This window comes from Triturus cristatus, chromosome 4_2 (assembly GCF_964204655.1).
Source record: "Triturus cristatus chromosome 4_2, aTriCri1.1, whole genome shotgun sequence".
In the NCBI taxonomy this organism is placed as follows: domain Eukaryota; kingdom Metazoa; phylum Chordata; class Amphibia; order Caudata; family Salamandridae; genus Triturus; species Triturus cristatus.
This window is the reverse complement of record NC_140586.1, coordinates 363,951,852-363,978,673: the sequence shown is the minus strand read 5'-3', so window position 1 is coordinate 363,978,673 and position 26,822 is coordinate 363,951,852. Positions and strand designations below refer to the sequence as shown.

The following is a 26,822-nucleotide window of genomic DNA, read 5'->3' as shown; positions in this document are numbered from 1 at the left end:
AGCCTATTCCTGCCCCACCTCATTCCTACATTTCTGTGGCCTTCTTTAGTCTTCCAACACATCCACCAATAATTGCATTTTCACCCCTCAGATGCACAACTTGCTTGAGCTGCTGAAGGCTGAACAAAATATCTACAACATCGTCTTTCATGAATTGATTCGTCAGGTCAGCGTGGAGTGCGTGGAAAGGGGCGAGCTCCTATCCAGGATCAGGTAAGCATGGACCCTTCCTCGGGAACCTGAATCTTGCTGTTGGGTTCTCTGTATGCCTGCACATGTGAAGTAGAGTGGTCCTGGCGAGCTTTAGTGAAGGATCGGAGGATCAATTTGTCATTACAGATGATGGCTACATATCTTGAATATTTCCCTTATCTCTAGGCATCAATAGTGTTACAATTATCAATAATTAACGACCTCTGGGGCCATAAATGATGGAAAGTATTGAGATATGTATTACATTTCGAAAATCATGAGCAAAAATTAGAAAGCGTAGCTCACCAATACACTGAGTGATTATTCCTATCTGGGTCTTATGGGAATACTTTTTTATCTAGCCTGTGCTGCACTAGCAGCAAAGAAATTAAAGCCTTCACAAAGCAGATCTGTATAAGATTGAGGGTAAAGAGGGTAAGTGGTAACATATTTTTGATAACCTCTCATTATCTGACATTGCAGTGGTTTTGGAATGATAGAATGTACACTAAAATTGACACGAGGATGGTCATCCTAGTTTATACCAACCGCATTATCATCACAAATGAAAAAAATGTTTTTGTGTAAATAATAGTTTTAAGATCCTTAACAATCTAGTCCTAGTGGCATAAAGTGAACAATTTGTGCTGCGTTGCATTACTCAAGATTTATGAAGCCACTCAGGGCCACGCAAGATGGCAATTCATGGCTTCATAAATCTCATTTTTAATTTGCGTCACTCTTGCACAATGTTGCGTGGTACAAAATCGACGTAAAGAAGCTCATAAATATGCCCCATAAGCTATATAGGACCTGCATTCTCAATAAAGACTGGAAGTCGTATACAAATATGAGCATTTTAGATCCAATAAATAGAAATCTTCAGACGAACACCCCTTAATGGGCACTTATTTTTAACAGTTTGCTTTGTTTTTGTTTTTTGGGTCTGTTCATGGATTCTGAAGCTGCACTTTGCAATGCTACATAAAATGTATTTACCAACTGTCTCTCTTCTCACTTTTATTTCTCCTCTTCATTCTTCCTTCCTTCATCATTTATTTTCCCTTCTTTTCCAAAAACAGTCCTTTTGTCTTCACTGTCCTAAATTATCTTTTCACTGCATCAGTCCATAGATGCCAACTTTTATTCCATTATCTCTCTCTTTTTGCACTTTATATCAAATGCATTTTTTTTCCTTGCACAGACAACGATATGTGGATCTGTTGGATCGGATTCCCCGGCAGGTGCAGAGTCTGTATAATGATATGTTGGCTCAGCGAGCTGTGGATCGGCGCCTCACAGTGGAAGTGGTACATTTCAAGAATGCCATTGGAGATCTGATCAGGTCTGGAGGGTCCCTGTATCTTCATCCTATGAAGAAAGGAGAATGTAGGGGATGAGTGTAGCATGTTAGGTGGGTGAGTGTAGGTGAAACAATTTACTTAATTCAGGATCATTGCCTGGTTCATGATTGTTACGTGGTTCCCATTTATGGTCTGATTCCTAGAGATTACCCAGTTTTTGTTTGCTACCAGGTTTGTGCCTGAAGTATTCTTCCCTGTTGCTGTTTAGTTGCTGTGGTTGTGTGGTTTCCATTGGTTGTCAAGTTCCCACTTGTTTCCTGGTTACCTTTGTTGCCTAAATGGAACCAAGTGGTTGTCGGTCTGGTTGTTATCTGATCATGTATGGTTATCTTAATTCTGATTGTTGCCTGCTACTTGGTCATTGCCTGGTACTTAGTCATTGTATGCTTACAGGTCATTGGCTACCTTCCAGTTTTTGCCTGGCTTCTGTTCATGCATTAAATGCTTAGAAACTCTTGGATGCAGTACACATTGCTGAGGGTGCCATTGAATATAAATACACAGAAGAGGGATCTTGAAAATATTATATTCAGTGACCTCAAAATTTCCAAGTAGTGCAGAGAGTTGGGACCATGCTGGGCACACATCTAGATTACACCATCGGAAAAAAACATAAATTGGTTCTCACTTTATGAATGATTGGTGAGGAATCAATTGGAGTTTCTGATGTATATTTCTAAATGCATATTTCTCACCTTATGAATATTCCCTCTGTGCCCTACTAGATACAGAAAAGTCAAACGCAGTGCTCCTGCGTTCTGTTAGGTGGTGCCATGCAACTCTGATTTTATGCCGTTCAGCTCTGCAGCTGATGAGTAGAGCCCCATATAAGGACAACCCATGAGCGCTGATGTTATTTCCTTTCATTCTTCTCCTTCAGATGTAGACTGTAGCTATGCTCCTTCTGTCCTTACTTTGTGGAGAGATTTTCTTGCAAAGATGTCCGTGAGATCATACCTGGGGCCCCGTCGACTTATGTGCTTCCTTAGCCCAAACCATTCAGGATGGTTGTTATGCAGCCAAATTCAACATCTGCTTGGGCCTGGACATTGCAGATTGTCTAGGTAGGGCCTTGGGAATGAGCATGGTGCTTCAACGTCACACATGGATGAGGTCCAAAGGCTTCTCCAGAGTCATCCAGGCGTCCTTAATGGACATGCCTTTTAGCTGCTCCTGGTCTCCAGCGGAGACCCACCGCCACATCAGTTTGCTGGAGTTGTGAGTTATTCACTTGGTGTTGAAGGCTTTCAAGCCCTCCATCAAGGGACGGCTGGTATAGATTTTCATCGACAACATGTAGGAAGCTGGCTCTCCATATAGGGCACTGAAACGAAGTACGCTGTGGAGATAGTCCACTGGATCCCGGATTGGTATACAGAGGCAAAAGTAGATAATACTAACGCTCTTTTTGTGGTAGTGTGGGTGAGCAGTTAGGCTTATCAAAGGGTATTACTAAGCATTTATTGTACTCACAGAGCCAATAAATGATATACACACACACTCTAGAATAAATCAGAGAATAATTTGTAAAAATAACATTGGTTTTTAGGTCTCGCCTGACCCAGCGCATGTGCTGGTCTGGCAAGACATTTAGTAGGTGGGGTTTGAAAGTGCTACCCACAGTTGTGTGCTGGCTACAAGCTTCAGTGCACGATGGCGTGCACGTGCCCAGCTGCTCCCCACATTCCCCTCTCCCTTCTCGCCCAGCCATCTGCCTTTCCTGCGCCAGCCTTCAGCACCATGCCCCTCCCCCCGCTGCTGCACGCGCATCCCTAGCGTGCTTCAGCGCGATCACTTTCGCTTTCAGAGTGATCGTGATGACTTTCGCTTTTACGGCCGCGCGGCCAATGCTTGTTTTCAATTCCCTTTAATTTCTGTTTTATACATCTTTGTTTCTGTTTCCATACCTCTTTTCTGCCTTCTGTCGTTTATTCCTTCTGTCACCAGCACTCTTTCTCCAACCTGTTTCTTGTATATTTTCTCTATTATTTTAATTTATTGTTTTTGCTTTCTCCATATTACATTTCGTCCTCTCCTCTTCCCCTTACAAATATTACCTTTCTCCCCTCACCTTTCATCTTTACTTTCTTCTTCTATCCTCGCTCCTTTTCTCCAGTTTTCAGCATTCTTGCCTGTCTCTCTTCTACCTCGTCCTTTCTTCTCCCATATCCCCACTTTGCGTTCTTTCGCCTTGCCGTTTTTCTGTTCTCTCTCCCCACAACCCCCACCTCTCCCTTCACCCGCTCTTCCTCCTCTCATTCCCCACTCCCTCTCCCTCCTCCACGCCCCTTTGGAGTGAGGGAAGCAGACGTTCCTTTGCCTGTATTCTGGCGGAGCTCCTGCCCCCCCTCCTGCATTATTCCATATTCAGAGATAAGTATCACTCTGACTTGTCCCTAGGTTCACTGCCCAACGACTCATTGAAAACACTGCTTCGGTCCAGTAAATAGTCCTAGAGGGGAACGCTACCTGTTGTGCAGGCCATCATGCTTCATGTTAGGCGTGCCGACATACGGATATCTATTCTGCCCTCCCTTAAGTGTTCGAGTCACCTCACCAAAGGCATTGGGACAGCCTCTTTACATATCCTTACCGAACAGTTCCCTTCTGATTATTGTCGAGACTCCCGCGGAAATCTAGGCTACTCTATCAAGAAAAGCTACTGGCACAGCAAGGGGAGGATTATAGTAAAGGTGCACGGATACAGAGGTCAGCACCAACCAAACAAATGCAGGCACTACACAAGAGGGGTCACTCTAGGCTCCCACCTTCGCACTGCATCACTTATAGCTAACTACTGCTGACTAAGCAAAGCACTGCAGCCATTCTAAACTGTTTTTGTGACCCCTTATGAGTTAATTAGTTGGGCGTTTGATATTTAGTTTTGTTTACGTGATTTCTAAAGCGAATTCGAAAATGTGATGTACAGAAATAAATTAAATGGTGCAATATTATTTGAATAACTTGCATAGCCAAGAACTCGGAGTAGAGAGACCAGAAGAATGAGGCACGGTGGAAGAATGAGATGAAATAAAAAATATGCGGTAACATAAACCACCCTAATGAGGGGCCTAGAAGCGGGAGTGGTCTACTGGAGACGGATTCTTGCTGTATTTCACTCCAACCAGACATCAGGACGCTTTATTCCTTGATTGCAGTACGGCCCTTGGCACCCTGCTACGCCACTGGTCGTAATCGATATATAAATAGTGCAGAAAATATAGATTTGGCTACTTTCAATCGCTGTTCATTTTGACCATTTAGAATTACAACACTTGGAGCACAGTTTACATAGAAATTGTGGAATTTTGTATCAAGTTCTACAACTGTTTTGTGTCATTTATTATATTATCATCATGGGGAGAAAGGCAAAGTGATATCACTTTGTATCCCTTATGCCTTGGTAAAATTATGCTGCTGTGAAATCGGCAAAAACTAGATGTTTTGCTATACGTGAGAGACACATCTGCAGGCCAAAGCTGCTACTTGCTTAAGTCAGGCTCAGTGGTGCAGTTTAAAGCAGGACTTTTAAAATGTGTCTAACTTGCACTACTTACCACTCTAACTGCCTCACGGGAGTGAGTGACCAGAAGCTGAGCTCTGATGACTAGTTCCTGTACCACTAGAAGTAAGTGCACTGTCTGAGAGAGGCGCTTGTAAAGTCTAACAAGCATTGGCATAGCCAATAGGTCTCGCCTTTGAGACCTTATAAGTGTTTAACCATTCAACAGTTAATGTTGTTGCACCAAGGATATTGTACTGCATAACTAAATACTTATAAGGTCCCAAAAGCGAGACCTGTTGGCTATGCCAATGCTTGTTATATAATGTTTCAGACTAAGAAATTTGTTCTAAGGGAAGTACTTTTTAAGATATGAATTTTCAAAGTTCGCAAAATAACACACTCTTGTGCACAAATACGCACCATAGACAAGACAGGAGAAAACGGGAAAATGCATATAAAATCATCATCATCATCATCATAGTAGTCTTTATTCGAATTAAAATAATTCATACAAGACACAAACACAAAAAACGAATACAAGTAAAACAAGTCAGTTAATGATTAAAAATGTAAAAACTTTACAATAAATAGATAAAAGTTTTATGTAAAAGGGATATTAAACATAGAAATAGACGCGATGATATAGATTAAACATTGATGATCAAGTAGTGCTAAAAAAGTTAATACACGAGTAATAATCATATTTGAGGGCCTACCTATGCACCTTTTCACTAGACCGGAGGGTTTTTAATCTAAGGGACCATGCCCAACCCATGTATTTGGCTAAAACTACTGAGTGGAATGGTAAAGTGCTTGTGAGTAGAATTCTAATGGCAACGGCAGATCTCCTTGTGCCCAAAAGTTTACATAAAGGAGAGAGCCAATGACGTCTGGGGGTAACATATACCGGGCAGACAAACAAGAAGTGAGCAATTGTTTCTTCTTTCGCACCACAAGCAGGACAAGTGCATATAGTTGTACCAAACCACCCACAAGTTAGAGCCCTTAGTGGAAGGGAACCTGCTCTGAGTTGGAAGTAAAGTTTCCTGTCAGTCGGTGAAGTAATCAGATCCCAGTAAGGTTCCAGGGTAGGTGAGGCCTTTGCCTCTAGAAAGCGGCTGGTCATTGTGGGGGCAGAAAAAGAACCCCATACCCTGCGATTTACCTGTTCCCAATATAATGTTTTCAATAGCTTTTTGGCTGGGAACAGGGCACCAACTGGATCATTCCATAGATCTTCCAACCCCAGGGCTTTTAAGGATTCACGAAGGTTCCTTAACCATCCAATCTTGTGAAACTTGTCAACCCGGATTATATCCAAGATACCCCTTGCGTAGGGTTGTAGCTCCGGAGTGGTCCATAGTCTCCTCCAGTATAAAACCGGACGGAGACTGGCCAGATCATTAATACCCTTTCTACCCAGGTCATAGCGCAATGGGACCATTGGCGTACTTTGTGGCAGGCCGACGATGTAACGGAGAAATTTATTTTCTGCGGCTATTAGGGGTGTTAATGGGTCAAAACCCCAGAGCTCTGCCCCATACAGGACAGAGTTTAGGGCCTTTGCCTCATATACTTCTAGCACTGGTTTGATAGGTTTTATGAGCGATTTTTTATGCTCTTTGACCAGCGCCCCCGTAATCTGGGTAAATTTCAACGTGGACAATTCCAAATGTCTATTCCACCGATTATTATTGGAGACATGGATGCCCAGGTAAGGAAAATTTGTTACCTCCTCCAGGATTTGGCCGTTCATTAGAAGCTTGCCAACTCTGTAGCTTGGGTGTGGATTGAAGGTCATAAGCTTGGTCTTTGCCACATTGACCTCCAATCCATGATCTTCGCAGAAATTTTCGAAGATTGACAGAGCCCTTTGCATGCCGCACGGTGTTTTGGACACTATAAGGGTGTCGTCGGCAAACATTAATATTGGTATAGGGACTCCTGCCAATTTAGGGGCGTCAGTGTTTGCTTTGAGCATGTAATCAACTACTCCGTTGATATACAAGGAGAAAAGTGTAGGAGCCATGGCGCATCCCTGGCGCACACCTCTCTCCACAGGAAACTCTTGAGTTGTTTCCTCCCGACCACCCCATTGTATTTTCGCAAAGTTAGGCTCATGGAGTCTCCTGATTAGAGTCAAGAGCTCCAGAGGTAGACCAAGCTTTTCTAGAACCCTCCAGAGATGCTCTCGAGGGACAAGGTCGAAGGCTGCTCTTAAATCCACAAAGGTGACATAAAGACTGCCTTTGCCTAGTTCAACTACCTTCCAAAGTAATTGTTTAAAGCGAAACACCTGGTCCACAGTGCTGGTAAATTTGCGGAAGCCCGCTTGGAGATTGGAAAGGATCTTATTAGCTTCTATCCAACTGAGCACCTCATTCAGTACCATCCTCCCAATGACTTTTTGAATAGTGTCAATTAGGCTGATGGGCCTGTAGTTCCCTGGGAGGGTTTTGTCGCCCTTTTTATATATTGGGATTATAATAGCGCCCCCCCAGGATTTGGGTACTGGGGCACCTACAGCCACGGCGTTCGCGATTAGGGCAATATACTTGCTCCAAGAAGCTTTATTACTAAGGAAGAGGTCGGATGGGACACCATCCAAACCGGGGGCCCGCCCTGTAGCTACACAAGACAAGGCAACTAATACGTCGTTAGCGCCAAAAGGGCCCGACGAATAGAAAACATATGGAGTAGAGCCCAAATTACTACAGTGGGGTACTCGTGCATATTGGGGTTTAAAATACCTCAACCAGTCGTCTTGGGTGACATGATTCGCGGGGTTGTCAGGGGAACCCCCTCTGCCCCACTTTAGCACGTTCCAGAATAATCTCGTGTCACGGGCATAGCAAGCATCCTTCAATTCAAGCCAAAATGAAGCATCCCATTTTCGTTTAGCTTGAGTAATGCTTTTCCTATAAGAATGTCTAGCAGATTGGATGAGAGGTAGACTCCCCGTGGAAAGGGCATTGGCCAGAGTAACTCTTGCTCTTTTACATTGCTTATCATACCACCTAGGTCGCTTGGACGGTGGTATAGTGACCTTTCTTGATTTTTTAAAAAAGAAAGCACGTAAATCCTCAAAAAATGACTCGTGTATTCTAGTTGCTTGTACATTTTGGTCCTGAGATTTCAGAGTTGCTTCGAGGTTCGCATTGATTGCAGAAAGAGTGGCATCAATGTGAGCCATTACTGAGGTGTTGGTCTTGACCATAGACCATTTTAGCCTCCGCATATCGTTTGATGGGACGCACGCCAAGGGATCCACAGTTGTTTCCTTGGTCAATGGGCAGGGTGAACCCCACCAACAATGGGAGACGCTGATAGGGTTGTGGTCGCTCTCTAGTCTTTTCTCCACCACCATGTCTATGGGGTGACGCCACAGCCTCAAACAACAAAGGACGTAGTCAATCCTACTGACCGAACGGCCATTATCAAAGGTATATGCTCCCATCAAGTCACCCTTTGTTCTGCCGTTCAATGCCCGTAAGCCTTTTCCAAGGCAAAATGCATTTATCTGGACTGCTGCCGTAGACCACCTTTTGATGGGGGGTAACGAAAGACCTGGAATTCCCCATTGACCGTCCTCGTCGGGGTCAGTGCCCCCTTCCAGATCGGAATCTAAAAGGGGCTCAAAGGTGACATTAAAATCCCCAGCTACGATCAGATCACTCTGGCACGAGTTGGATTCAATAAGTGAGGTTAAAATATCCAGCTCCCTTGACTTTTTCCCTTTGGTACCCCGAAGGTAGATGTTATAAATATCAAGGGAGCACTTGTGATTAAAAGTTAATCTCACTAATTGGATGTCTGGGGACCCGGTGTCAATTGCCACAGCATGTGGAAATAGATCCTGGCGAGCCCAAATAATAATAATAAGGCCGCCAGAAGGACGGCCTTTCGGGCCTTTCGTCGCTGGGACATGAAAGCTCAGGTAACCCGGCAAAAACCGAGCCTCGAGGGACCATGTTTCCTGCAATAAGCAGAGATCGTAATTATTTACAAAGCTAACCCATTCGGGGGAGTCAAGTTTAGTGTTAATGCCAGCCAGGTTCCATGACAAAAGGGTGCCAGTATAGTTACCGGGCCGTATAGTGTGGCGCACAGTAGATTGACTATATGAGCTTTCCCTCTCACACGAGCCGGCTGGAGGTGGTGTTGGGGCTCTAGGTGTTGTTTGGGATCCGGTCCGAACCAAAGTGATGGCCACCGGGTCTATTGGTGTAGTAACAGTTGCCCTCCATGTCACGGGATGAAAAGGTGGTGTCAAGCTATAGGATTGTCACTGGCAAAAGCCTCCAGTGTAGAAGTAGGCTAAATTGTGGGCCTCTATGCTGGATCTAGACTCAAAAGATGTATGCTCAGTAATGAACCTAGGGAGGCGTGGGTCTTTAAAATTGACAATGATGCAATCACCCTGCGTGTTTTTTGGTTGGGGGCCTATCCAATGGACCCTTCTAACAAAAAGAATCCGACCATTCAAGTCATTCGGTATTGGCCTGTGGATGTTAAGCCAATGACTTACTTTATTTTTTAGTTGTTCAAAGGATTCCATTTTGTTAATAGGAAGTTCAGGAACACCCGTTAATACCACGACATATGGGAAAGATTCTTGAGGTAGATGTATTTGGGTCGGAGATGGCCTAGTTACATTACATGGGGGAGGGGTATTAACAATCGCGTTAGATCTTTCTAGGTTCGCAATAATAGGGCCTGAGGGTGCCTTGCGTAGCCCACCCGATTGCCTCGGGGACTGTCTATTTTGTTGCACTCCCTCCCTCCGAGATGGTTGTTGGGTATTTAAGGATGGCATGGAAGTATTCATCGATAGACCAGTGCCTAAGGTAGAGGGGGCAGAATCAGAGGGTTGGCCACATAAAGGTGGGATGGCAAGGGTTGGGCTTGCTCCATAGGTGCAGTTAGTTTTCGATATATCCCTAGTACACAGCTTAACAACATTCTTCAGTGAACAGAAGTTGTCCAAAATGCATTGCTCTAGTTTATCAACTTTAGTTACAACCTTTTCAATCCTTTCCACTAATGGAGAAATAAGAGATCGTACTATGCGTTCTAGCTGTGAGGTTATATTAGTAGATTCGAGTGAGGGGGGAGCGAGTGAGCTAGTTTCAACCATGGGGTGGTGTGCGCTAGTACTTGCGGTGACAGGGGGTACCAAGTTTTTTGTTGCCTTGGTTATTTTCGCCTGCCTACCACCATCCTTACCCCCTCCCCTTTTCCTTTTCTGAGTAACTGCACCAGTGGATGTATTAGATCTAGCCCCTGCTCTAGTCTGGGGGCGGGGGGCACTAGGGGAGATTCGAGATGCAACTTCCTCCTCTGGCACTATATCCATATTTATTGGGGGATTTATCAACATCCCGGTTGGGGATGACATCTGCTGGGATGAGTCAGACGTAGATAGTAGTGATACCTCCTCCCTCTGGCTCTGGCGCTCTCTGGAAATGATTGGTGATTTAACAAGAGCAAGCGGGCCCAATGATGAGCGCCGGCCCGACACAGAATCTAACGAGAGGCGTTTTTCAGTCATGGCTATCTCATGTTCCAGTACCGAGACGGCACGTGTAATGAATTGGTCCATAGTCCCGGCTACTGTGGAGGGGGCTGTGAAACGCTTGCCCTTTCCAGCCATGTCTCACAGGGCAACACAAATCAGTGGACTACAACAATCACAGGTTAATCAAAATGTCAGTGATCAGCAAGTCGAACACGGCTGCAACCTACTTCCAGCGTTGTCAAGGGGGAGGCCCAGCCCGGCCTCTTCCGGCCCCGGACGGCCACAGACGGCCCCGCCCTCTGCCCGGGCTCAGCCCGGCGACGCCCGCGCGCGTCCCGCGACGCGAAGGAAGCGCCGGTTTTTGAAGCGCCTCCTGGCGCGGGAAAGGTTGTGGGCGGGTCTCTGGCTGCACAGGCTGCTGGACAACGTAGTTTGACCCCACTCGGCGACCGCTGTTGGTGCTTGCGGCGGCGGGGGACAAAGGGTTCAGCAGGACAGGGCGCGCAAGGCACAGGGCACACAATGCGGCAGAAGTCAGTGATACGCCCAAAGGTCAACGAACAAGCAACCCCCTTGCCTTTTGGAATAAACAAGAAGAGGGAGGTATCCCTGGGGAGAGAAGAGACCGGAATGAGCCACCAGGAGGTTTGCTAGAATGATCTGGGGGGCAACAAGCGGATTCGAAAACAGGTGCTTGCCCACAGATAAGAATCTCGGATCATGTTTTAAAGCGTCTCTTTTTCTCAACGCCAAATAAATGAAAGGAGCTGAGTTTAAAAAACACCACAGTTCGTTTTCTCCATGGTGAATCCCAGCAACTAGATTGTGGAAATGTGGATTTTCCTGATCAGTTATGTCCCCTATCTTGGACCCCAACGGTTCTATATGCATGTTACAAGTACATGTATGTTCCCTCCAGTTCCAGTTTCTAAGACGCAAACATATGTGTGTCTACCGTCAACATGTTCTCTGTCAGATCCGCCATCAATGGGCTGGATATTCGATTCCTAAGTATGAAAGGCCACCGACTTTATATGGCTAAGTTACTCCATTTTTACAGTTCAGGCGAGTAGGCCCGATTCTGTCCTCAAAGCCTTTCCCTGCTCTCTGTCTCTGACAGCTTCAGCTTGAGCTCGCATCTGTATCCATGAACTTTGTCCTACTCCCTGTGCAGCTAACGGTGCCTGCCTCGGCCAGTTTTCGCTTGTCTGCCAAGAAGTTGTATTTCACCTTCGAATTATCTATTTTGCTCTCCAGCCGATGCATTCCTGCCTAGTGATTTAGGTAAACATTTCCTTTAGCTCACAAGCAAAGGACTCAGCCTTTCCGTCCTCCTGCAAGTGATTCATAGTCCTGTTGCCATGGAAAGTTTTCTGCCCCTCGCATCTCATATAGACACTTAGACGCTTGTACACGCACACAGTCAGTATAGAATAGATTCTGTCCGAGAGTTCTTCCTTGTGGATAACATAGTTCTTTAAACATAGGATGTTAGATATGATTTGGGATTAGGTTGACTTGACCCCAGACTTCTCGTCTCCACATGTAGAGCTAAATGTCAAGTCCCCTTCACCCCCTAGTTGCACGTCAATCACACGTCATGCTGCCGCGCGCGCATCTATGCCAAGTATTATCTTATAGATCCACCTATGTCTGATAATTCTAACCAATTATGTTTCTTTTATTCTTTATTACGCCTAGTTTCGATTATGTCACTGTCACGTCATTTTTCTTATCAAATGTTACGCCTTCTACATTCGTTTCATTGTAATGTACTTATTATAAAAATACATGTCTGTTAATAAATTATTGTACTTCACTTCCTGAACCTTCGTGGTGACGGAACCTGAGGGCCGCGACTCGAGTCGGCCATTTTGAATGGAATAAAGCCCATTAGAAAACCTCTTATACCACGGATTCTGCCTCTCGTTATTTTGAGCTATTTTACTTTAATTTAAGATTCCGCATGAAATTCAGTCCGGTAATATTTATTTTATTTACCACATAATGGCGCCCGAATAGGGACACTTTCTCATCTCACGCGCCGGCGGTGCGTTGCAGGCCCGGTCTCCTGCCACAGCTGGACGGACCATAAACGCGTACCAGCAGGATTTCCTGTAAGCTCCCTCCGGTCAAGCGGGGGCGACTGAGGCTGCGATCAACCCAGACGAGGCGGTGAGAAGTGCGAAGTATCCCGACCAGAGCCTAGCTGAGAGAGCAAGATCCGAGGTATACAGAGGCCCACCAGGTTTTCCGAAATTCCGACGTCCAGAGGGTCCGATGTCCGCAGTTATCGAGTCCTGTCCATTCTCTGAGGCCTTCCGTTTCAAGGAGCTACTCGGTGAGTACCATCGCCGGGGAGGCGTGTTGACGCGCACATAGGTTGTGCCGGTCAAGACGGATTTGGGTACACAAATCCGGTCTGCACTGTTTAGCAGTGTATATGTACTGTTTAGCAGTATATCAAGTATTCCGAAGTATTCAGTTATCGTCAAGAATTCAGCGTGGTGATTAGTTAAGCAGACTGTCATCATTGTCGATCATTGTTATAATGTTTAATGTTTAATGTTTAAAGTATTCAGAAAATGTCTTGCATATTGTGGTATGAATGACTGTTTATTGTTCACTGTTCATTATTGTGTTTCTCGTATTAAGTAAGTTCAAGAGTAAGTATCAGATCAGTTGTCAATATGCCGCTCTTCTCGAAGTTAAGACAGATTACTACCAGAAAAGGGGTGCTTGAAGAAGCAGTTCCTATTCCTCCTAGAGACACTCCAGGACATTTCATGTACCATAAACATGGCATAGATGCCATATTGTTTCTTGATCTATGGGTAGATTATACCAAGGGATTACCAGAAAGTCAAAGGTGGCCCGCAGCGGGAACCTGGGATGCAGAGTGCATCATGAAAGTGGAGGAAGAGTTATGGAAAAGAAAGGTCAGACAGTCACAGAAAGACGCTGTCGAGTTATGGCGTAAAGAATCTCATAGACGAACAGAAAAAGCACGTAGACAAGAAGAGAGGAGTAAAGAAAGTTCAAATAAAGTTCAAGAAAATCTATTAATTGAGGAAGGTATCCGAGTGAAATCAGAACAAGTGAATAGACAAAGAAATGCTCTTATGAATGGTATGTATCCCCTTCTAGCCGAAGGACTACCTAAGGCTGTTACGGAGGTGCCAAAAGACTTGCCACCCCCATTATTTCCAATTAAGGTACATCCAAAGGGGCATCCCAGAACCGCAGAAGATGTTTTTCTTTCCTCATATCTAGACGATGCAGCTCCCGAGTATGCTAACGCCACACCACATAGACCGTCTGGCGGAGGGGTTCAACGTCAGGATCAGGTATCTGTCCCCGTGCAACAGCAAGTTCCGACGCAAGCTTCGGCAAGCACATCTGTTTCCGCATCTGTCTCCGCAGTCGACTCTACAGGGGTATCGACACCCATAGTTGCCGTGTCACGTTCAACGAATCCTTTCACACCCGACGCCCCAGATGGGGCCACGGGAGGTGCTAGCAGTACTTTTACACCACCTAGAATAAATAAACTTGTTTTTCAAGAGTCAGCACATTCACGTACACCTAAGTTCGTAAATGAACGTACGCTTAAGGAACTCCTTGTAAATTGTAGATATGACCCCGTGGTTGGTAAAGAGGACGAAATGGTCCTGGCATCATTACGTATCAGACGAGCCGCAGAGTATTTAGCAAGGTTACCAGGAATGACTACGCATCTAGATAACATATATCATTTTGTTCAAACAGGACGAGATCCAGGATGTATTAACAGAGCTATGGAATTCCAGAAAGTAGAAATACAGGGGGAACTGTTACGTTTCCTCATAAACTGTGTAATCAGAAATCAAGACCGTCCGGGGGTAGACCCGTATGCAATGCTTACTCTTACAAAATGGAGTCAGAATATATCAGAAGGGAGACACGATAAGCAAAATTGTATAACAGCCATGTGCCGAAAAATACGTAAAGAAATAGAGCGTATTCATGAAGAGAGATTGGGAACAGACGAGTTTGAGCAAGATGAAGTGTCCGAATCAGGGAACCCTGCAAGACAGTCAGAGACCATAGCCTATGTAGGCAGAGGAAGATCTTGTGAAAATACTAGATGTTTTTCTGATCCAATACACTCTGTATGTCCAAATAATAGCAGAACGTATCCGACGCCTGTAATGAATCTGAAGTCTCCTGAACATTCGTTTCAAGCCGCAGATAAAATACTACGAGAACGAAGAGGTTACCACCTCCTCGATTCCATGGATGAGCAAGAATTAGCCAGGTCAGCCGTTCACTGGATTGTTAGTCCTGAAAAATACGGTGATGAGACCGTAGCACACACGTTTCTCAACCTCAGTACAGATGAACAACGTTTAGCTGGAATCTATATGATTCAGCAACTCCTCATATTATATAAGAGCCAACATGCTGACCCTGGTCCTTTACCTGATATATTAACGGAACTACTCACGAACAGATGGAGAGGTTCTAGTAACAAGCTAATTAAAGAGATATTAGTGTCACGTAAGCAGTACGTCCTTTTTGTAAGTCCAGATTCTCTCTCCTTGCCCCCCAGAGAAAGAGCACCGTACTACATGGATAGACAAAATCCCCTACGGGAAGTGCACCCAATAAAAGGCGAAGATAATGAGTTTCACCGTGTATTTGTTTACACACCCATATCAAAAATGGAATTATTAGAAATGAAGAAAGTAGTACCTAGTCATGACAAAGACCCAGCGGGTTTCCACCGAGAAATTAAAGACATGTTACTGATGGGAGAGTACACCTTTCCTGATATTATGACGATATTAAAGGTGCTTCTGCCTGCTGGCATATATGAAAAACTGAAAGAAAAAGAGTGGGAAGTGGGAGACCAAAAGATAGACTGGACAGCATTAGCAGAGGAAGAAAGGGGCCGAGCTGCAGGTTCAGGGCTCGGGGATAAAGTTAAACTGTTACCAGGTTTACTAGTACAGGTACTGCCACGTTTATTAACTACAAAAAAGGAAGATTGGGGTGCAATCACAGCCTGCAAACAAAAGCAAGATGAAGACACGAGCGATTATTATGCTCGATTTGAAAAATGTTTTGGTATAAATAGTGGTATAAAAGCAAGTAGTGACTCATATCCACATTTATTTGTGACAAAATTAGTGGAAAATGCATTGCCTCCAGTGAAGAATAGAATATTGAAATTCGAGAGTACCTGGCAAAGTAACACTCCGTCGCAAATGCTACAAATGTTACAGTATCATCACAATAGAATTAGGGATGAACAAGAACACGAGCATAGACGCATGAAGGATACAAAAATGAAAATGCTAGTTTCTCAGACAGTACCAGCAGATGGTCACAAAAAGGGTGTGACACATTCTGGTGATTCTGCAGTTCCTGTAAAAGGAACCTGCAATTACTGTAAACAACTAGGCCATTATGTACATCATTGTCAAGTCCTGAAACGTAATATAGCTACAGGTATTGCAAAAGAGAGACCACGATTAGTTAGACAAGATCAGAATGAACAAGGAGCTATGCTGCATGGACAGTCCGTGCCAGTTCAGCAACAGTCTATGCCAGCCTCACAGCAACCCATACAGTTTGTGCCAGCTGCACCACCGTTGCCTGCTACTGCCACACAAACCACAACACAACAAATGTATCAGACTGCACAGTATGAATACCCTGAGTATCAGCGTTACGCATGAACCAGCCTAGAGAGGGAAGTTGACTTACCGCTTATCGAGATTCCGGTAGATCAAGAAGGACCTTATGTACATAGTGAATTATTAGGTCAAGATAGAAAATTCTTACTCGATACAGGGGCAAGTCGAACAACAATAAAACGTAGTGAAGTTCCAGGGGCACCCCTCTCAGGCTCTAAAAATGTTTCCCTTGGTTTTTCAGGAAAACCTATTGTTAATGAAGTATCACAGCCTCTACCACTTACGATAGGACCTTTGACACGAACTACAGATTTATTGCTTACTAAATCATGCCCAGAAAATTTGTTAGGAATTAAAACTCTGAAAGCACTAGGAGCCATAATATGTTGTTCTCCGGAAGGAGTAAGGTTGTTTTTGCGTGATTTTAAAGGTCACTATGTGTCTAGAGACATGGATCCCCGACTACAGACTTTACCAGTACATCTATGGGCACAAGGCCCTACGGATGTTGGCTGCATGAACATTACACCCTATCGAGTTACATTGAAAGCAGGAGTGGTACTACCACGAATGCGACAATACAAGTTACCGCATGATGCTGTAGTGGCTTTGTCGAAAATCATTGATGAGTTAATTGCCCAGGGAGTAGTTGTAGAAACAGACTCCAATGTATGTAATTCACCGATAATTCCGATTCTTAAACGAACTGATCCTACTGCTCCACCAGTGTACCGATTGGTTATTGATTTGCGTGAACTAAACAAGTGTATTGTACCACAATTCCCTGTGGTCCCTGATATATCATCATTGTTGACAGCAATTGATTCCGAAGCAACATTTTTTACTGTAATTGATCTCAAGAATGCTTTTTTCAGCGTCCCAATAGATCCGGAAAGCCAATACTTGTTCGGATTCAGTTTAAATGGGCGCAGCTTTAAATTCTCACGCGCTCCCCAAGGATTCACAGAAAGCCCCAGCATCTACAGCCAAGCACTGAAACGAGAACTTGACAGTATCCACATGCCAGTCAATACAGCACTGCTTCAATATGTCGATGATCTGCTGATCACCGCGAGAAGCGAGCCAGAATGTGAAAAAGCTTCTCTGACAGTTTTACATTTCCTAGCCGACAAGGGGCACAAGGTGTCCCCTTCTAAGCTGCAATTCTGTGTTCAGCGAGTTATTTATCTTGGTCACTCGCTGTCCAAGGAGGGAAGGCAGCTTACACCAGATCGCATCCAGTTAATTGCTAACATGTCAATACCCCAGACACAAAAGGAGGTGCGGGCTTTCATAGGCCTCACTTCATATTGTAGGCAGTGGATCCCTCAGTACGCATTTCTAGCAAAACCACTCATTCAGTTAACCACACAGGAGGCAGCCACATCGACTGTTCTCCCTTGGACTCAGGAACATACACAAGCTTTTGAAAGCCTAAAAGAAGCCTTATGTCAAGCACCTGTTTTAGCAACACCATGTTATAGCAAACATTTTACACTCTTTGTTACAGAACGCGAAGGTACTGCCTTGTCAGTACTCACTCAGGATCAAGCAGGATCACGCAAGCCATGTGCTTATTTTTCCAGTACATTAGATCCCGTAGCTCAGGCTTTGCCTGCATGCCTGAAATCAGTGGCAGCGACAGCTTTAGCAATCAGACAAAGCGATGCCATAGTATTAGGACACCCATTGACAGTACAAGTACCACATGCAGTAGAGATTCTTGTGAACCGAACACAAACACAACACTTGACCATAGCAAGACTTACCGGTTATGAACTGACATTGTTTCAACCACACATAGAGATCCGACGGTGTAATACATTGAATCCTGCTACACTATTACCTGTAATTGGAACAGACCCACTAGCTCATGATTGTGTTGAAATCATTGAAATAAAGACGAAACCTAGACAAGATTTGACAGACGTTCCATTGTTAGATCCAGACCTGACGTTGTATGTAGACGGATCGTGTATGAGAACAAGTACAGGAGATTTAGTGGCCGCGTATGCAGTCACAACAGACACTGAAGTTATTGAGACAAATTGTATAGATACTTTGTCAGCCCAAGCAGCAGAACTTATTGCTCTAACAAAAGCCTGTATTCAAGCCACAAATAAGAAAGTTAATGTATACACTGACTCACGTTATGCATTCGGAGTTGTACACGACTTCGGCGTGCTATGGCGAGAGAGAGGTTATTTAACGTCCCATGGTGCCCACATTCAGCACGGACCCCTCATTCATGCCTTGTTAGACGCAATACATCTACCCACTGCTATATCGATTATGAAATGTAAAGCACACACGAAGGTTACTGATACCATTTCTCAAGGCAATGATTTAGCTGACAGAACAGCTAAACAGACTGCTCAGAATCGCACATTAGACATGACAAAGCCAATAGTTCAGACCCCAACACAGTGTATGGCAATTAAGGATCCCACACTTGACGTAATTGACATACAGACACATGCCACAGCAGAAGAAATAAAGAAGTGGACGGAATTAGGAGGGATCCAGACAGATCAAGGATGGATGACGAAGGAGAAATCTGTATGGTTTCTCCCTGATTCCATGGTTCAAGCCATTATAGCTACAGTTCACAGTCCAGCACATTTAGGAGAGAAGGCTATGCTAGACAGCATTCAGCACATTTGGTTCAACAAACATTTACGAGCAGCAGCTAAACAAAAAGTTCGTACCTGTATGATATGTTGTCAGTTTAATCCAGGAAAGAGTGTTCCCGTAGAGCAGGGTGGATTTCAGCCTCCTGACCATCCTTTTGAAGTCCTCCAGATGGATTATATTCAGATGGAACGTTGTCGAGGATTCAAATATGTCCTCGTAGTTGTCTGCGCTCTCTCCCGTTGGACAGAGGCGTATCCCGTATCAGATTACACTGCCCCGACTACTGCCAAACAGTTAGTTCGAGAATTCTTCCCACGGTACGGTTTACCACGTGTTGTAAGGGCTATCCCCGTATGAGGTGATCTTTGGTAGACCACCGAATATGTGGGGGACGCCTATACCACGTAAAATAACTGATGTTGACTGTAATATGCTGACAGATTACCTGGCTTCCTTGATGTCTGCACTACAATCTTCTCGTTCACAGGTAGCTGCAGCCTTTCCCGACAACACTGAGGCGAAACCCCATGACGTTGTTCCGGGTAATCTTGTCTTTGTGAGAAATTTCGACAGGAAGAGTCAATTGGAGCCCAGGTGGAAAGCACCCAAGTTGGTCCTGTTGACCACAAGAACAGCCGTGAAGATCGAGGGACGAAAAGGGTGGATTCATTCCAGTCACGTAAAAAAATTTCATGGACTACCTTCAGATATAGACACTGTGCCCTGCACTCCCTCACAGACTGATTCAAAACTTCCTTTTGTTGAACTGAATGACTCTCAGTGCTATAAACAGAAACTCAGGTCCAGATCTAAACTGTCGGACGATTTGATTGTTTAAGTCCTCTCCAAGGTGAAGCGGTTGAATCTGTCCCGACATGTACCCCTTAGGTCTGAATCATGTAGAGTCCAGAATCATAATGAAACGACATGCTTATTGTAAATTACTGCGTAACCACTGTATTGTGACTTTATTAATTTTGTTTTCCTTGAGTTTTTTAATAGTTACTGCAAGTATATTGTTGCATATGTATTATCCTGTTTCTAAACGTGTTTTCAATATAACTGATGAACATTCTTTTAGTGACCTACCGCCACATGAATTATCTTATAGACTTGCGCTGCGCAATAACACATTCATTAGTATGTTACATCATTCCCATCAGACTAGTAATGCGACCAATTGTTGGGTGTGTGGCCGACTTCCTCCCTATCAGAATAACAAAGGAGTTCTGCCTTTCTTTCCACATCCATTCACACACAATGGCTCCTGTGGAGCATGGTTTAGTTTATTAAATTCCATAGACCCAGACACAGCAGTTTATCAACAACATTGGATATGGGGAAATCTGAATCTAGTTTTATTCAAAGTCTGTCACCCTAATAAGGAGGGTTACCCCAGTAGAACAGGAACTGATTTAGAAAATGAAGTGTATAAATTAAGTAATTTTACGCCTAATCTTATGATTCTGAATGTCAAATCCGAAGTTGAACTAATTCTGCCCACTATGTCAGTATTTCCAGTAAAGGGTGAATTATGTGTAAGAAAAGTTGGTTCCATACACATGGGCCATAGCCAATGCGTTACTACAGTAGAATATAGTGATCAAGGTAAATCTTCATTTAGAGCTTCTCGCCATTCCTACTTCATATGTGGTCAGACGGCATATATGCGTCTGCCTCTAGATTGGGATGGTACCTGTTACATCGCATTCCTTTTGCCACCTGTTTTCCTAGCTCCCCCTGATTATTATCGAAATGTTCATTTAGTACACAATAGAGAGCAAAGAGATCTCCCAGTTGTCGATTATACTGAGACAGCATGGGACAAGTATGTAGATTTCAATAAAGGTATCTTTCCCTATATAGGTACTATATCAAATAGTAAGCTGATACGCAGACTCACCAAGACTCTTGAAGCTGTAGTAAACGAGACTATAGCCGCCCTAGGCAATCTGACAGAGGAACAATCAGTGATGAGAATTGTTGTTCTCCAGAATCGTCTTGTCCTTGACGTCATCCTGGCCGATAGGGGCGGAGCTTGCAGGGTCATCGGATCCAGCTGCTGCATATTCATACCAGAAAATTCGCCATCTGTATATAAAGCTATAACACGCCTTCATAAGATTGTAAGCCAGATACACGAGAATTCAGGCACTTGGACGTGGTCCGGGTGGTTTTGGAGTGTGATATCAGCCTGGGGATGGAGAGTTCTATCCTTCCTAGGTATTGGCCTTCTTATGCTCTTCAGTTGTTGTTTATGCCTGCAATGTGGACCAGCGATTTGTGGTCTGTGTGCCACATCGTGTATTCCACATCAAGGTTTTCGCTCAAGATCTCGGAAGAAGAAAGAAGAAGAAATGATGCTCTATGAGCAAATCGATGGAATAATGAAGATTGATGTCTCGTGAAGGGCAAGAAGGGGACAAGGAGGGAATGTGGAAATGTGGATTTTCCTGATCAGTTATGTCCCCTATCTTGGACCCCAACGGTTCTATATGCATGTTACAAGTACATGTATGTTCCCTCCAGTTCCAGTTTCTAAGACGCAAACATATGTGTGTCTACCGTCAACATGTTCTCTGTCAGATCCGCCATCAATGGGCTGGATATTCGATTCCTAAGTATGAAAGGCCACCGACTTTATATGGCTAAGTTACTCCATTTTTACAGTTCAGGCGAGTAGGCCCGATTCTGTCCTCAAAGCCTTTCCCTGCTCTCTGTCTCTGACAGCTTCAGCTTGAGCTCGCATCTGTATCCATGAACTTTGTCCTACTCCCTGTGCAGCTAACGGTGCCTGCCTCGGCCAGTTTTCGCTTGTCTGCCAAGAAGTTGTATTTCACCTTCGAATTATCTATTTTGCTCTCCAGCCGATGCATTCCTGCCTAGTGATTTAGGTAAACATTTCCTTTAGCTCACAAGCAAAGGACTCAGCCTTTCCGTCCTCCTGCAAGTGATTCATAGTCCTGTTGCCATGGAAAGTTTTCTGCCCCTCGCATCTCATATAGACACTTAGACGCTTGTACACGCACACAGTCAGTATAGAATAGATTCTGTCCGAGAGTTCTTCCTTGTGGATAACATAGTTCTTTAAACATAGGATGTTAGATATGATTTGGGATTAGGTTGACTTGACCCCAGACTTCTCGTCTCCACATGTAGAGCTAAATGTCAAGTCCCCTTCACCCCCTAGTTGCACGTCAATCACACGTCATGCTGCCGCGCGCGCATCTATGCCAAGTATTATCTTATAGATCCACCTATGTCTGATAATTCTAACCAATTATGTTTCTTTTATTCTTTATTACGCCTAGTTTCGATTATGTCACTGTCACGTCATTTTTCTTATCAAATGTTACGCCTTCTACATTCGTTTCATTGTAATGTACTTATTATAAAAATACATGTCTGTTAATAAATTATTGTACTTCACTTCCTGAACCTTCGTGGTGACGGAACCTGAGGGCCGCGACTCGAGTCGGCCATTTTGAATGGAATAAAGCCCATTAGAAAACCTCTTATACCACGGATTCTGCCTCTCGTTATTTTGAGCTATTTTACTTTAATTTAAGATTCCGCATGAAATTCAGTCCGGTAATATTTATTTTATTTACCACAAGATAAAGGGTGTAGCACTTCCTAGTGCTCTTCGTAATTAGAGACTCATATTTACATAGCTTGTCCAATAAGGCGAAGAACGTTTCTGTCCCATGAAAGCCCTGCATATATCACCATGCATGCAGATTCCAAAGATAGCAATGACCTCCTCCTAGCGTTCGTGAAAGAACAGCAAAAAAAATCAAAAAATCAATAGCACCGCGTTTCGTTTTGAAACGCGTACGTGCGTATTGCTGGAACTTGTTAAGAGTGTTTCCGAGGAGCGCTACCTCGCGCAACAGCGTTCAAAGGAAAGAAATAGCCAGCGGGTTGATAAGTTTCAACACGTAATTGTCCGTAGCGCTTCCCTCGCGCTACGGCGTTGCACAGGGAGGAATGATTAGGAGCAATCAGCGCGACCTCGCGCTTACCACGAAGAATGTCCCAATAGAAGAAACACCTCACAGCGTCAGCTCACCACAACAAACGTTCCACGAAGAAGGAAGACCTCCCAGCGTCTTCGAGTTCACAAAGGCAATCCAAAAGTCCAAACGAAGAGGGAATCCCTCGCAGCGTCCTCGCACCGTGAAACTGACAGGAAGCGTTCTCGAGAGTAGGCGGGGCTCAATCTCTATCAAAAAATAAAATCATACAATTGGATCTCAAGTTTTACCTTTTGGATTTAGGTAAGTAGCAAGGCCAGGTCCAATATTCCACCAGCAGATTGTTGGGAGCGTCCTGAATTTGGCTGGGAGCAGAGTGCTGAGGTCGTTGGTAGCAGGTGCTACCGATTAGGGGGCCACCAAAAACACACTGCACAGGGAGACTTAAAGGTAAGTTCGAGTGGTACCACTCGAGGGAGCAGGTGGCTATGAGAACCACGGGTGCACAGCTGGCCGGCGGGCTGGGTGCAGAGCAGATAGCTCAGCCGGGCAACATGCGTTAAGTTGTCTTCACGGTCAGGTGCAGGCAGGTTGCAGGGACGATTCCTGGACACCTGGGCCACTCACAAAGTGGGTCTCAGGTCTCGATGCCACGGGTGCTTGCTTCCTGGGCAGTTGGAGTCCGGATTGGACTCTTCGTCTCAGTGTAGGTTGCAGGAGGTCCGGTACCCCAGGTATTGGTCCGGTACAGCTCTGGTAGGTCCTGGTGTCTTCACACTCGTTAGGGAAACAGATCTGATCCCTCGGAGCTGATGTACCTCTTTTTGCTTGAATGCGTCAGAGAAATGGACTATGCGGGTTCAGTGCCTGCGGAATGCAAGTGAGTAGGTTCTCTACCCCAAGGGAGTTCCCTGGCAATTTGCGAAGGGCCGGAGGTGCTCTGGTGTTCTTGGAGGCCTCACAATTGCAGGATGAGACAGCACACCACGATGGTTGAGTCCTAAGAGCAGCAGGCAGGGTTTTGCACCAAAATTCTGCAGCAGATCTTCCGTTCTCGGGTCAGCTTCTCTTATTTGTCTGTGTCCGTTGAATCTAATTTCAGGGTCCAGGGATGCCACCTAAATACTGAATTTAGGGGCGTTAATGGGAGGAACAAGTAGAACCCAAGGACTACTTATCTTTAGGGGGTGTACACCCTCTAAGTGACCACTTCCTGTGGGAAGGGGCAGTACCATAGCCCTGATAGGTTAATTCCTGCCATCTCAAGATGAAGGAATTGGAAAAGTAGTGTCCGCATCGCCCGCCCCACCTTAGTAGTGGTGCTGGCTCAATGTGGGCACCCCTCCTAATCTAACTAATTTTCCCACTTGTCCTCCTGCCGAATGTGGAGCAGGGGGGTTGGCATCCTCCACTATCTGCAGATGCCTGGGTTGCCTTTCAAAGGCGGCATCGCCTTTGAAGCTTCCCATCCTGGAATGCCATTCCAGCTTGGAAGTGTAAAGCACCTCTGACCAGAGCAGGCTTTATCCTGGCCTTTGAGAGCTCTAGCTGTCACCCCATGAGGTCAGAAACAGGTCTGGTTGTGGCAGGCTGGCTAAGACTATTCAGAGACCACATCAGTGTTTGGTAGGTTTTATGAGGACCCTCTAAGGTGTCCACTGTGTGCATTTATTAATAAATCCAACAGTGGCATCAGTGAGGATTTATTGAGACGAGATATTTGGTACCAAACATCTTAGGGTACAGTGAAGCCATCATGGAGCTAGGAAATTTGTAACGACAAGTATCCAGCCCATGTACTCTCTGTGGATTCCCTGGGTTCTTACAATATCCAGGAATAGACTTAGATATTGTAGGGTCATATCTGCTAATGCAGATATGTCCACACAAGGGATATAGAGCACCCTGCCTTAGGGCAGTAAGGCTTGCAGTAGGGGTGACTTAGCTATACCTCATGCAGTGTCTGTGGGCATGGCGCACAGGGTTGTATGCCACTTCGACTCTACAGTTTTCTCTGCACCAAGACATGCACCCTGCAGTGGCAGTTTGCATGGTCTTGGTGAGGGGTCCCTAGGGTGGCACAATTTGTGCTGCAGCCCTAGTGGACCCTATTCAGTACCAACGCCCTAGGTACCAAGGGTGCTATTTACTTGGGACTCATATGGGTTGCTGATGTTGTACCAACCATGATACAGTTTTCGTAAAGAGATCTGCACTGGGAACCTGGTTAGTAGGGACCCAGTGCACTTTCATTCAAAATCACATCATGCACCAAGCAAAAGGTGGGAGCTAACCATGTCAAAAGAGGCACTTTCCTACACAACACTATGACCATGTGGTACTGCAAGAAGCAGAGTAGGGCAGGGTCCTCTGTCATGTGCAAGAGCCCTGTGCCTCTGAAGCTGACTGAATCATCAGGGTATTTCCCAGGTGGTATACCGTCTGGCTGGATCTTTAAACTCCATGGTGGACAAACTGAACTGGCAACGCTTTGGGGATCATGAATGGCAGTTGCACTCTGAAGTGGCACTGGCCATAGTCCAGCAATGGGGAGAACCCTGGCTCAATCTCTTCGCCACCACCAAGAACTCGCAATGTTAACACTTTACGTGCTGAAGTTCCCAAGGAGGCTCACTCTTGGGAATGCATTGCGCCTAGAGTGGAGCACAACATTTCTGTACACCTTCCCCTTGCTACCTCACTTGCCCCAATCTCTAGAGGAGATCAGGAACAACCTGGCTCAAGTCATACTTGTGGCTCTGTACTGGGCCAAGACAGTGTGGAACCTAGATTTGGTCTTAAGCATCTGTTCTCCAATCAGGCTGCCTCTTCAGGAGGACCTGCTATTGCAGCATCAGGGCAGGGTCTTGCACCCGAGCTTGTGCAACCTGAACATCCATACATCGCGATTAACGTTACAGTGGCTAAAGTTGATCTCCTTTGATTTTTCTTCTGAGGTTGTTGATGTCATCCTGACAGACAGGTGCCCTTCCACGAAATCTGTGTATACAAAGAACTTGGACAAGTTTTTGGCTTGGTGCAGTACCTGCCAGTTGGACCTATTGCAGGCAAAACTGTCAGATTTGTTGTTGCTTGTATTGTATTCGGCCCAGCAAGGTCGTGCTCTGGGCACACTTAAAGGTTACCTGTCAGCCCTACCGGCCTATCTACATTTGCAAGACCCACCATCCTTCTTTAAATCACCAGTTGTGCTGTGTTTCCTTAAAGGTTTATAACATATTTTTCCGGCAATGCCCTTTGTGATGCCACAGTGGGATTTAAATGTGGTTCACACTTTAATGATGTGTACCCCTTTTAAATCAATGCGCAGTTGTCCATTGCACCTTCTGACCCTAAAAATAGTCTTCCTGGTTGCAATAACATCCTCACACCAGGTGAGTGAGCTTCAGGCCCTTTCGATCCAGCCTCCCTATACCAAGTTTTTTCCGGAACAACTGGTGTTAAGCACTTGTGCTGCATTTCTAACAAAAGTGGGGCCAACTTTTCCTGTAGAACAAACCATTTCCATCTGACCTTCTTTGCTCTACTTTATCCCTCAAAAGAGGAAGAGAAACTCCATTGTTTGAACCCGAAGAGGGCACTCTGTTTCTTTATTGGTCATGCAAAAGAACATTGGGTGGATGATCAGCTGTTTGTAGGGTTCTCTGTGGTGAAGAAGGGCAAGGCGGTACAGAAATGAACCATATCCTGATGGATAGTCCTCTAAATTAGGATCTGCTATGAATTGGGTAAGAAGCAGCGTCCAGAAGGTCTAAGGGCTCATTCACCCAGGGCCAAGCTTGCAATCATTGCTTTGGCAGGAGGAGTGCCTGTCCTGAATATCTGCCAGGCAGCTACATGGGCATACATGCACACATTTACAAAGCACTACTGCCTCAGCAGTCAGGTTTGTGGAGATGGGCAGTTTACTTCCTCAGCCCAGCAGGACTT

At 45.0% G+C, this 26,822-nt stretch overlaps 1 protein-coding gene across 3 annotated transcripts in view; it reads left to right on the top strand.

Moving 5' to 3' along the window:
* Positions 1-26,822, top strand: part of AXDND1 (axonemal dynein light chain domain containing 1) — a 564,522-nt gene that overhangs the window by 214,216 nt on the left and 323,484 nt on the right. For all 3 annotated transcript variants that reach the window (XM_085601802.1, XM_085601801.1, XM_085601803.1), the window contains exons 9-10: positions 92-213; positions 1,397-1,537. In XM_085601802.1, the coding sequence (XP_085457928.1) occupies positions 92-213; positions 1,397-1,537 (263 nt within the window). The remainder of the gene's footprint in view (positions 1-91; positions 214-1,396; positions 1,538-26,822) is intronic.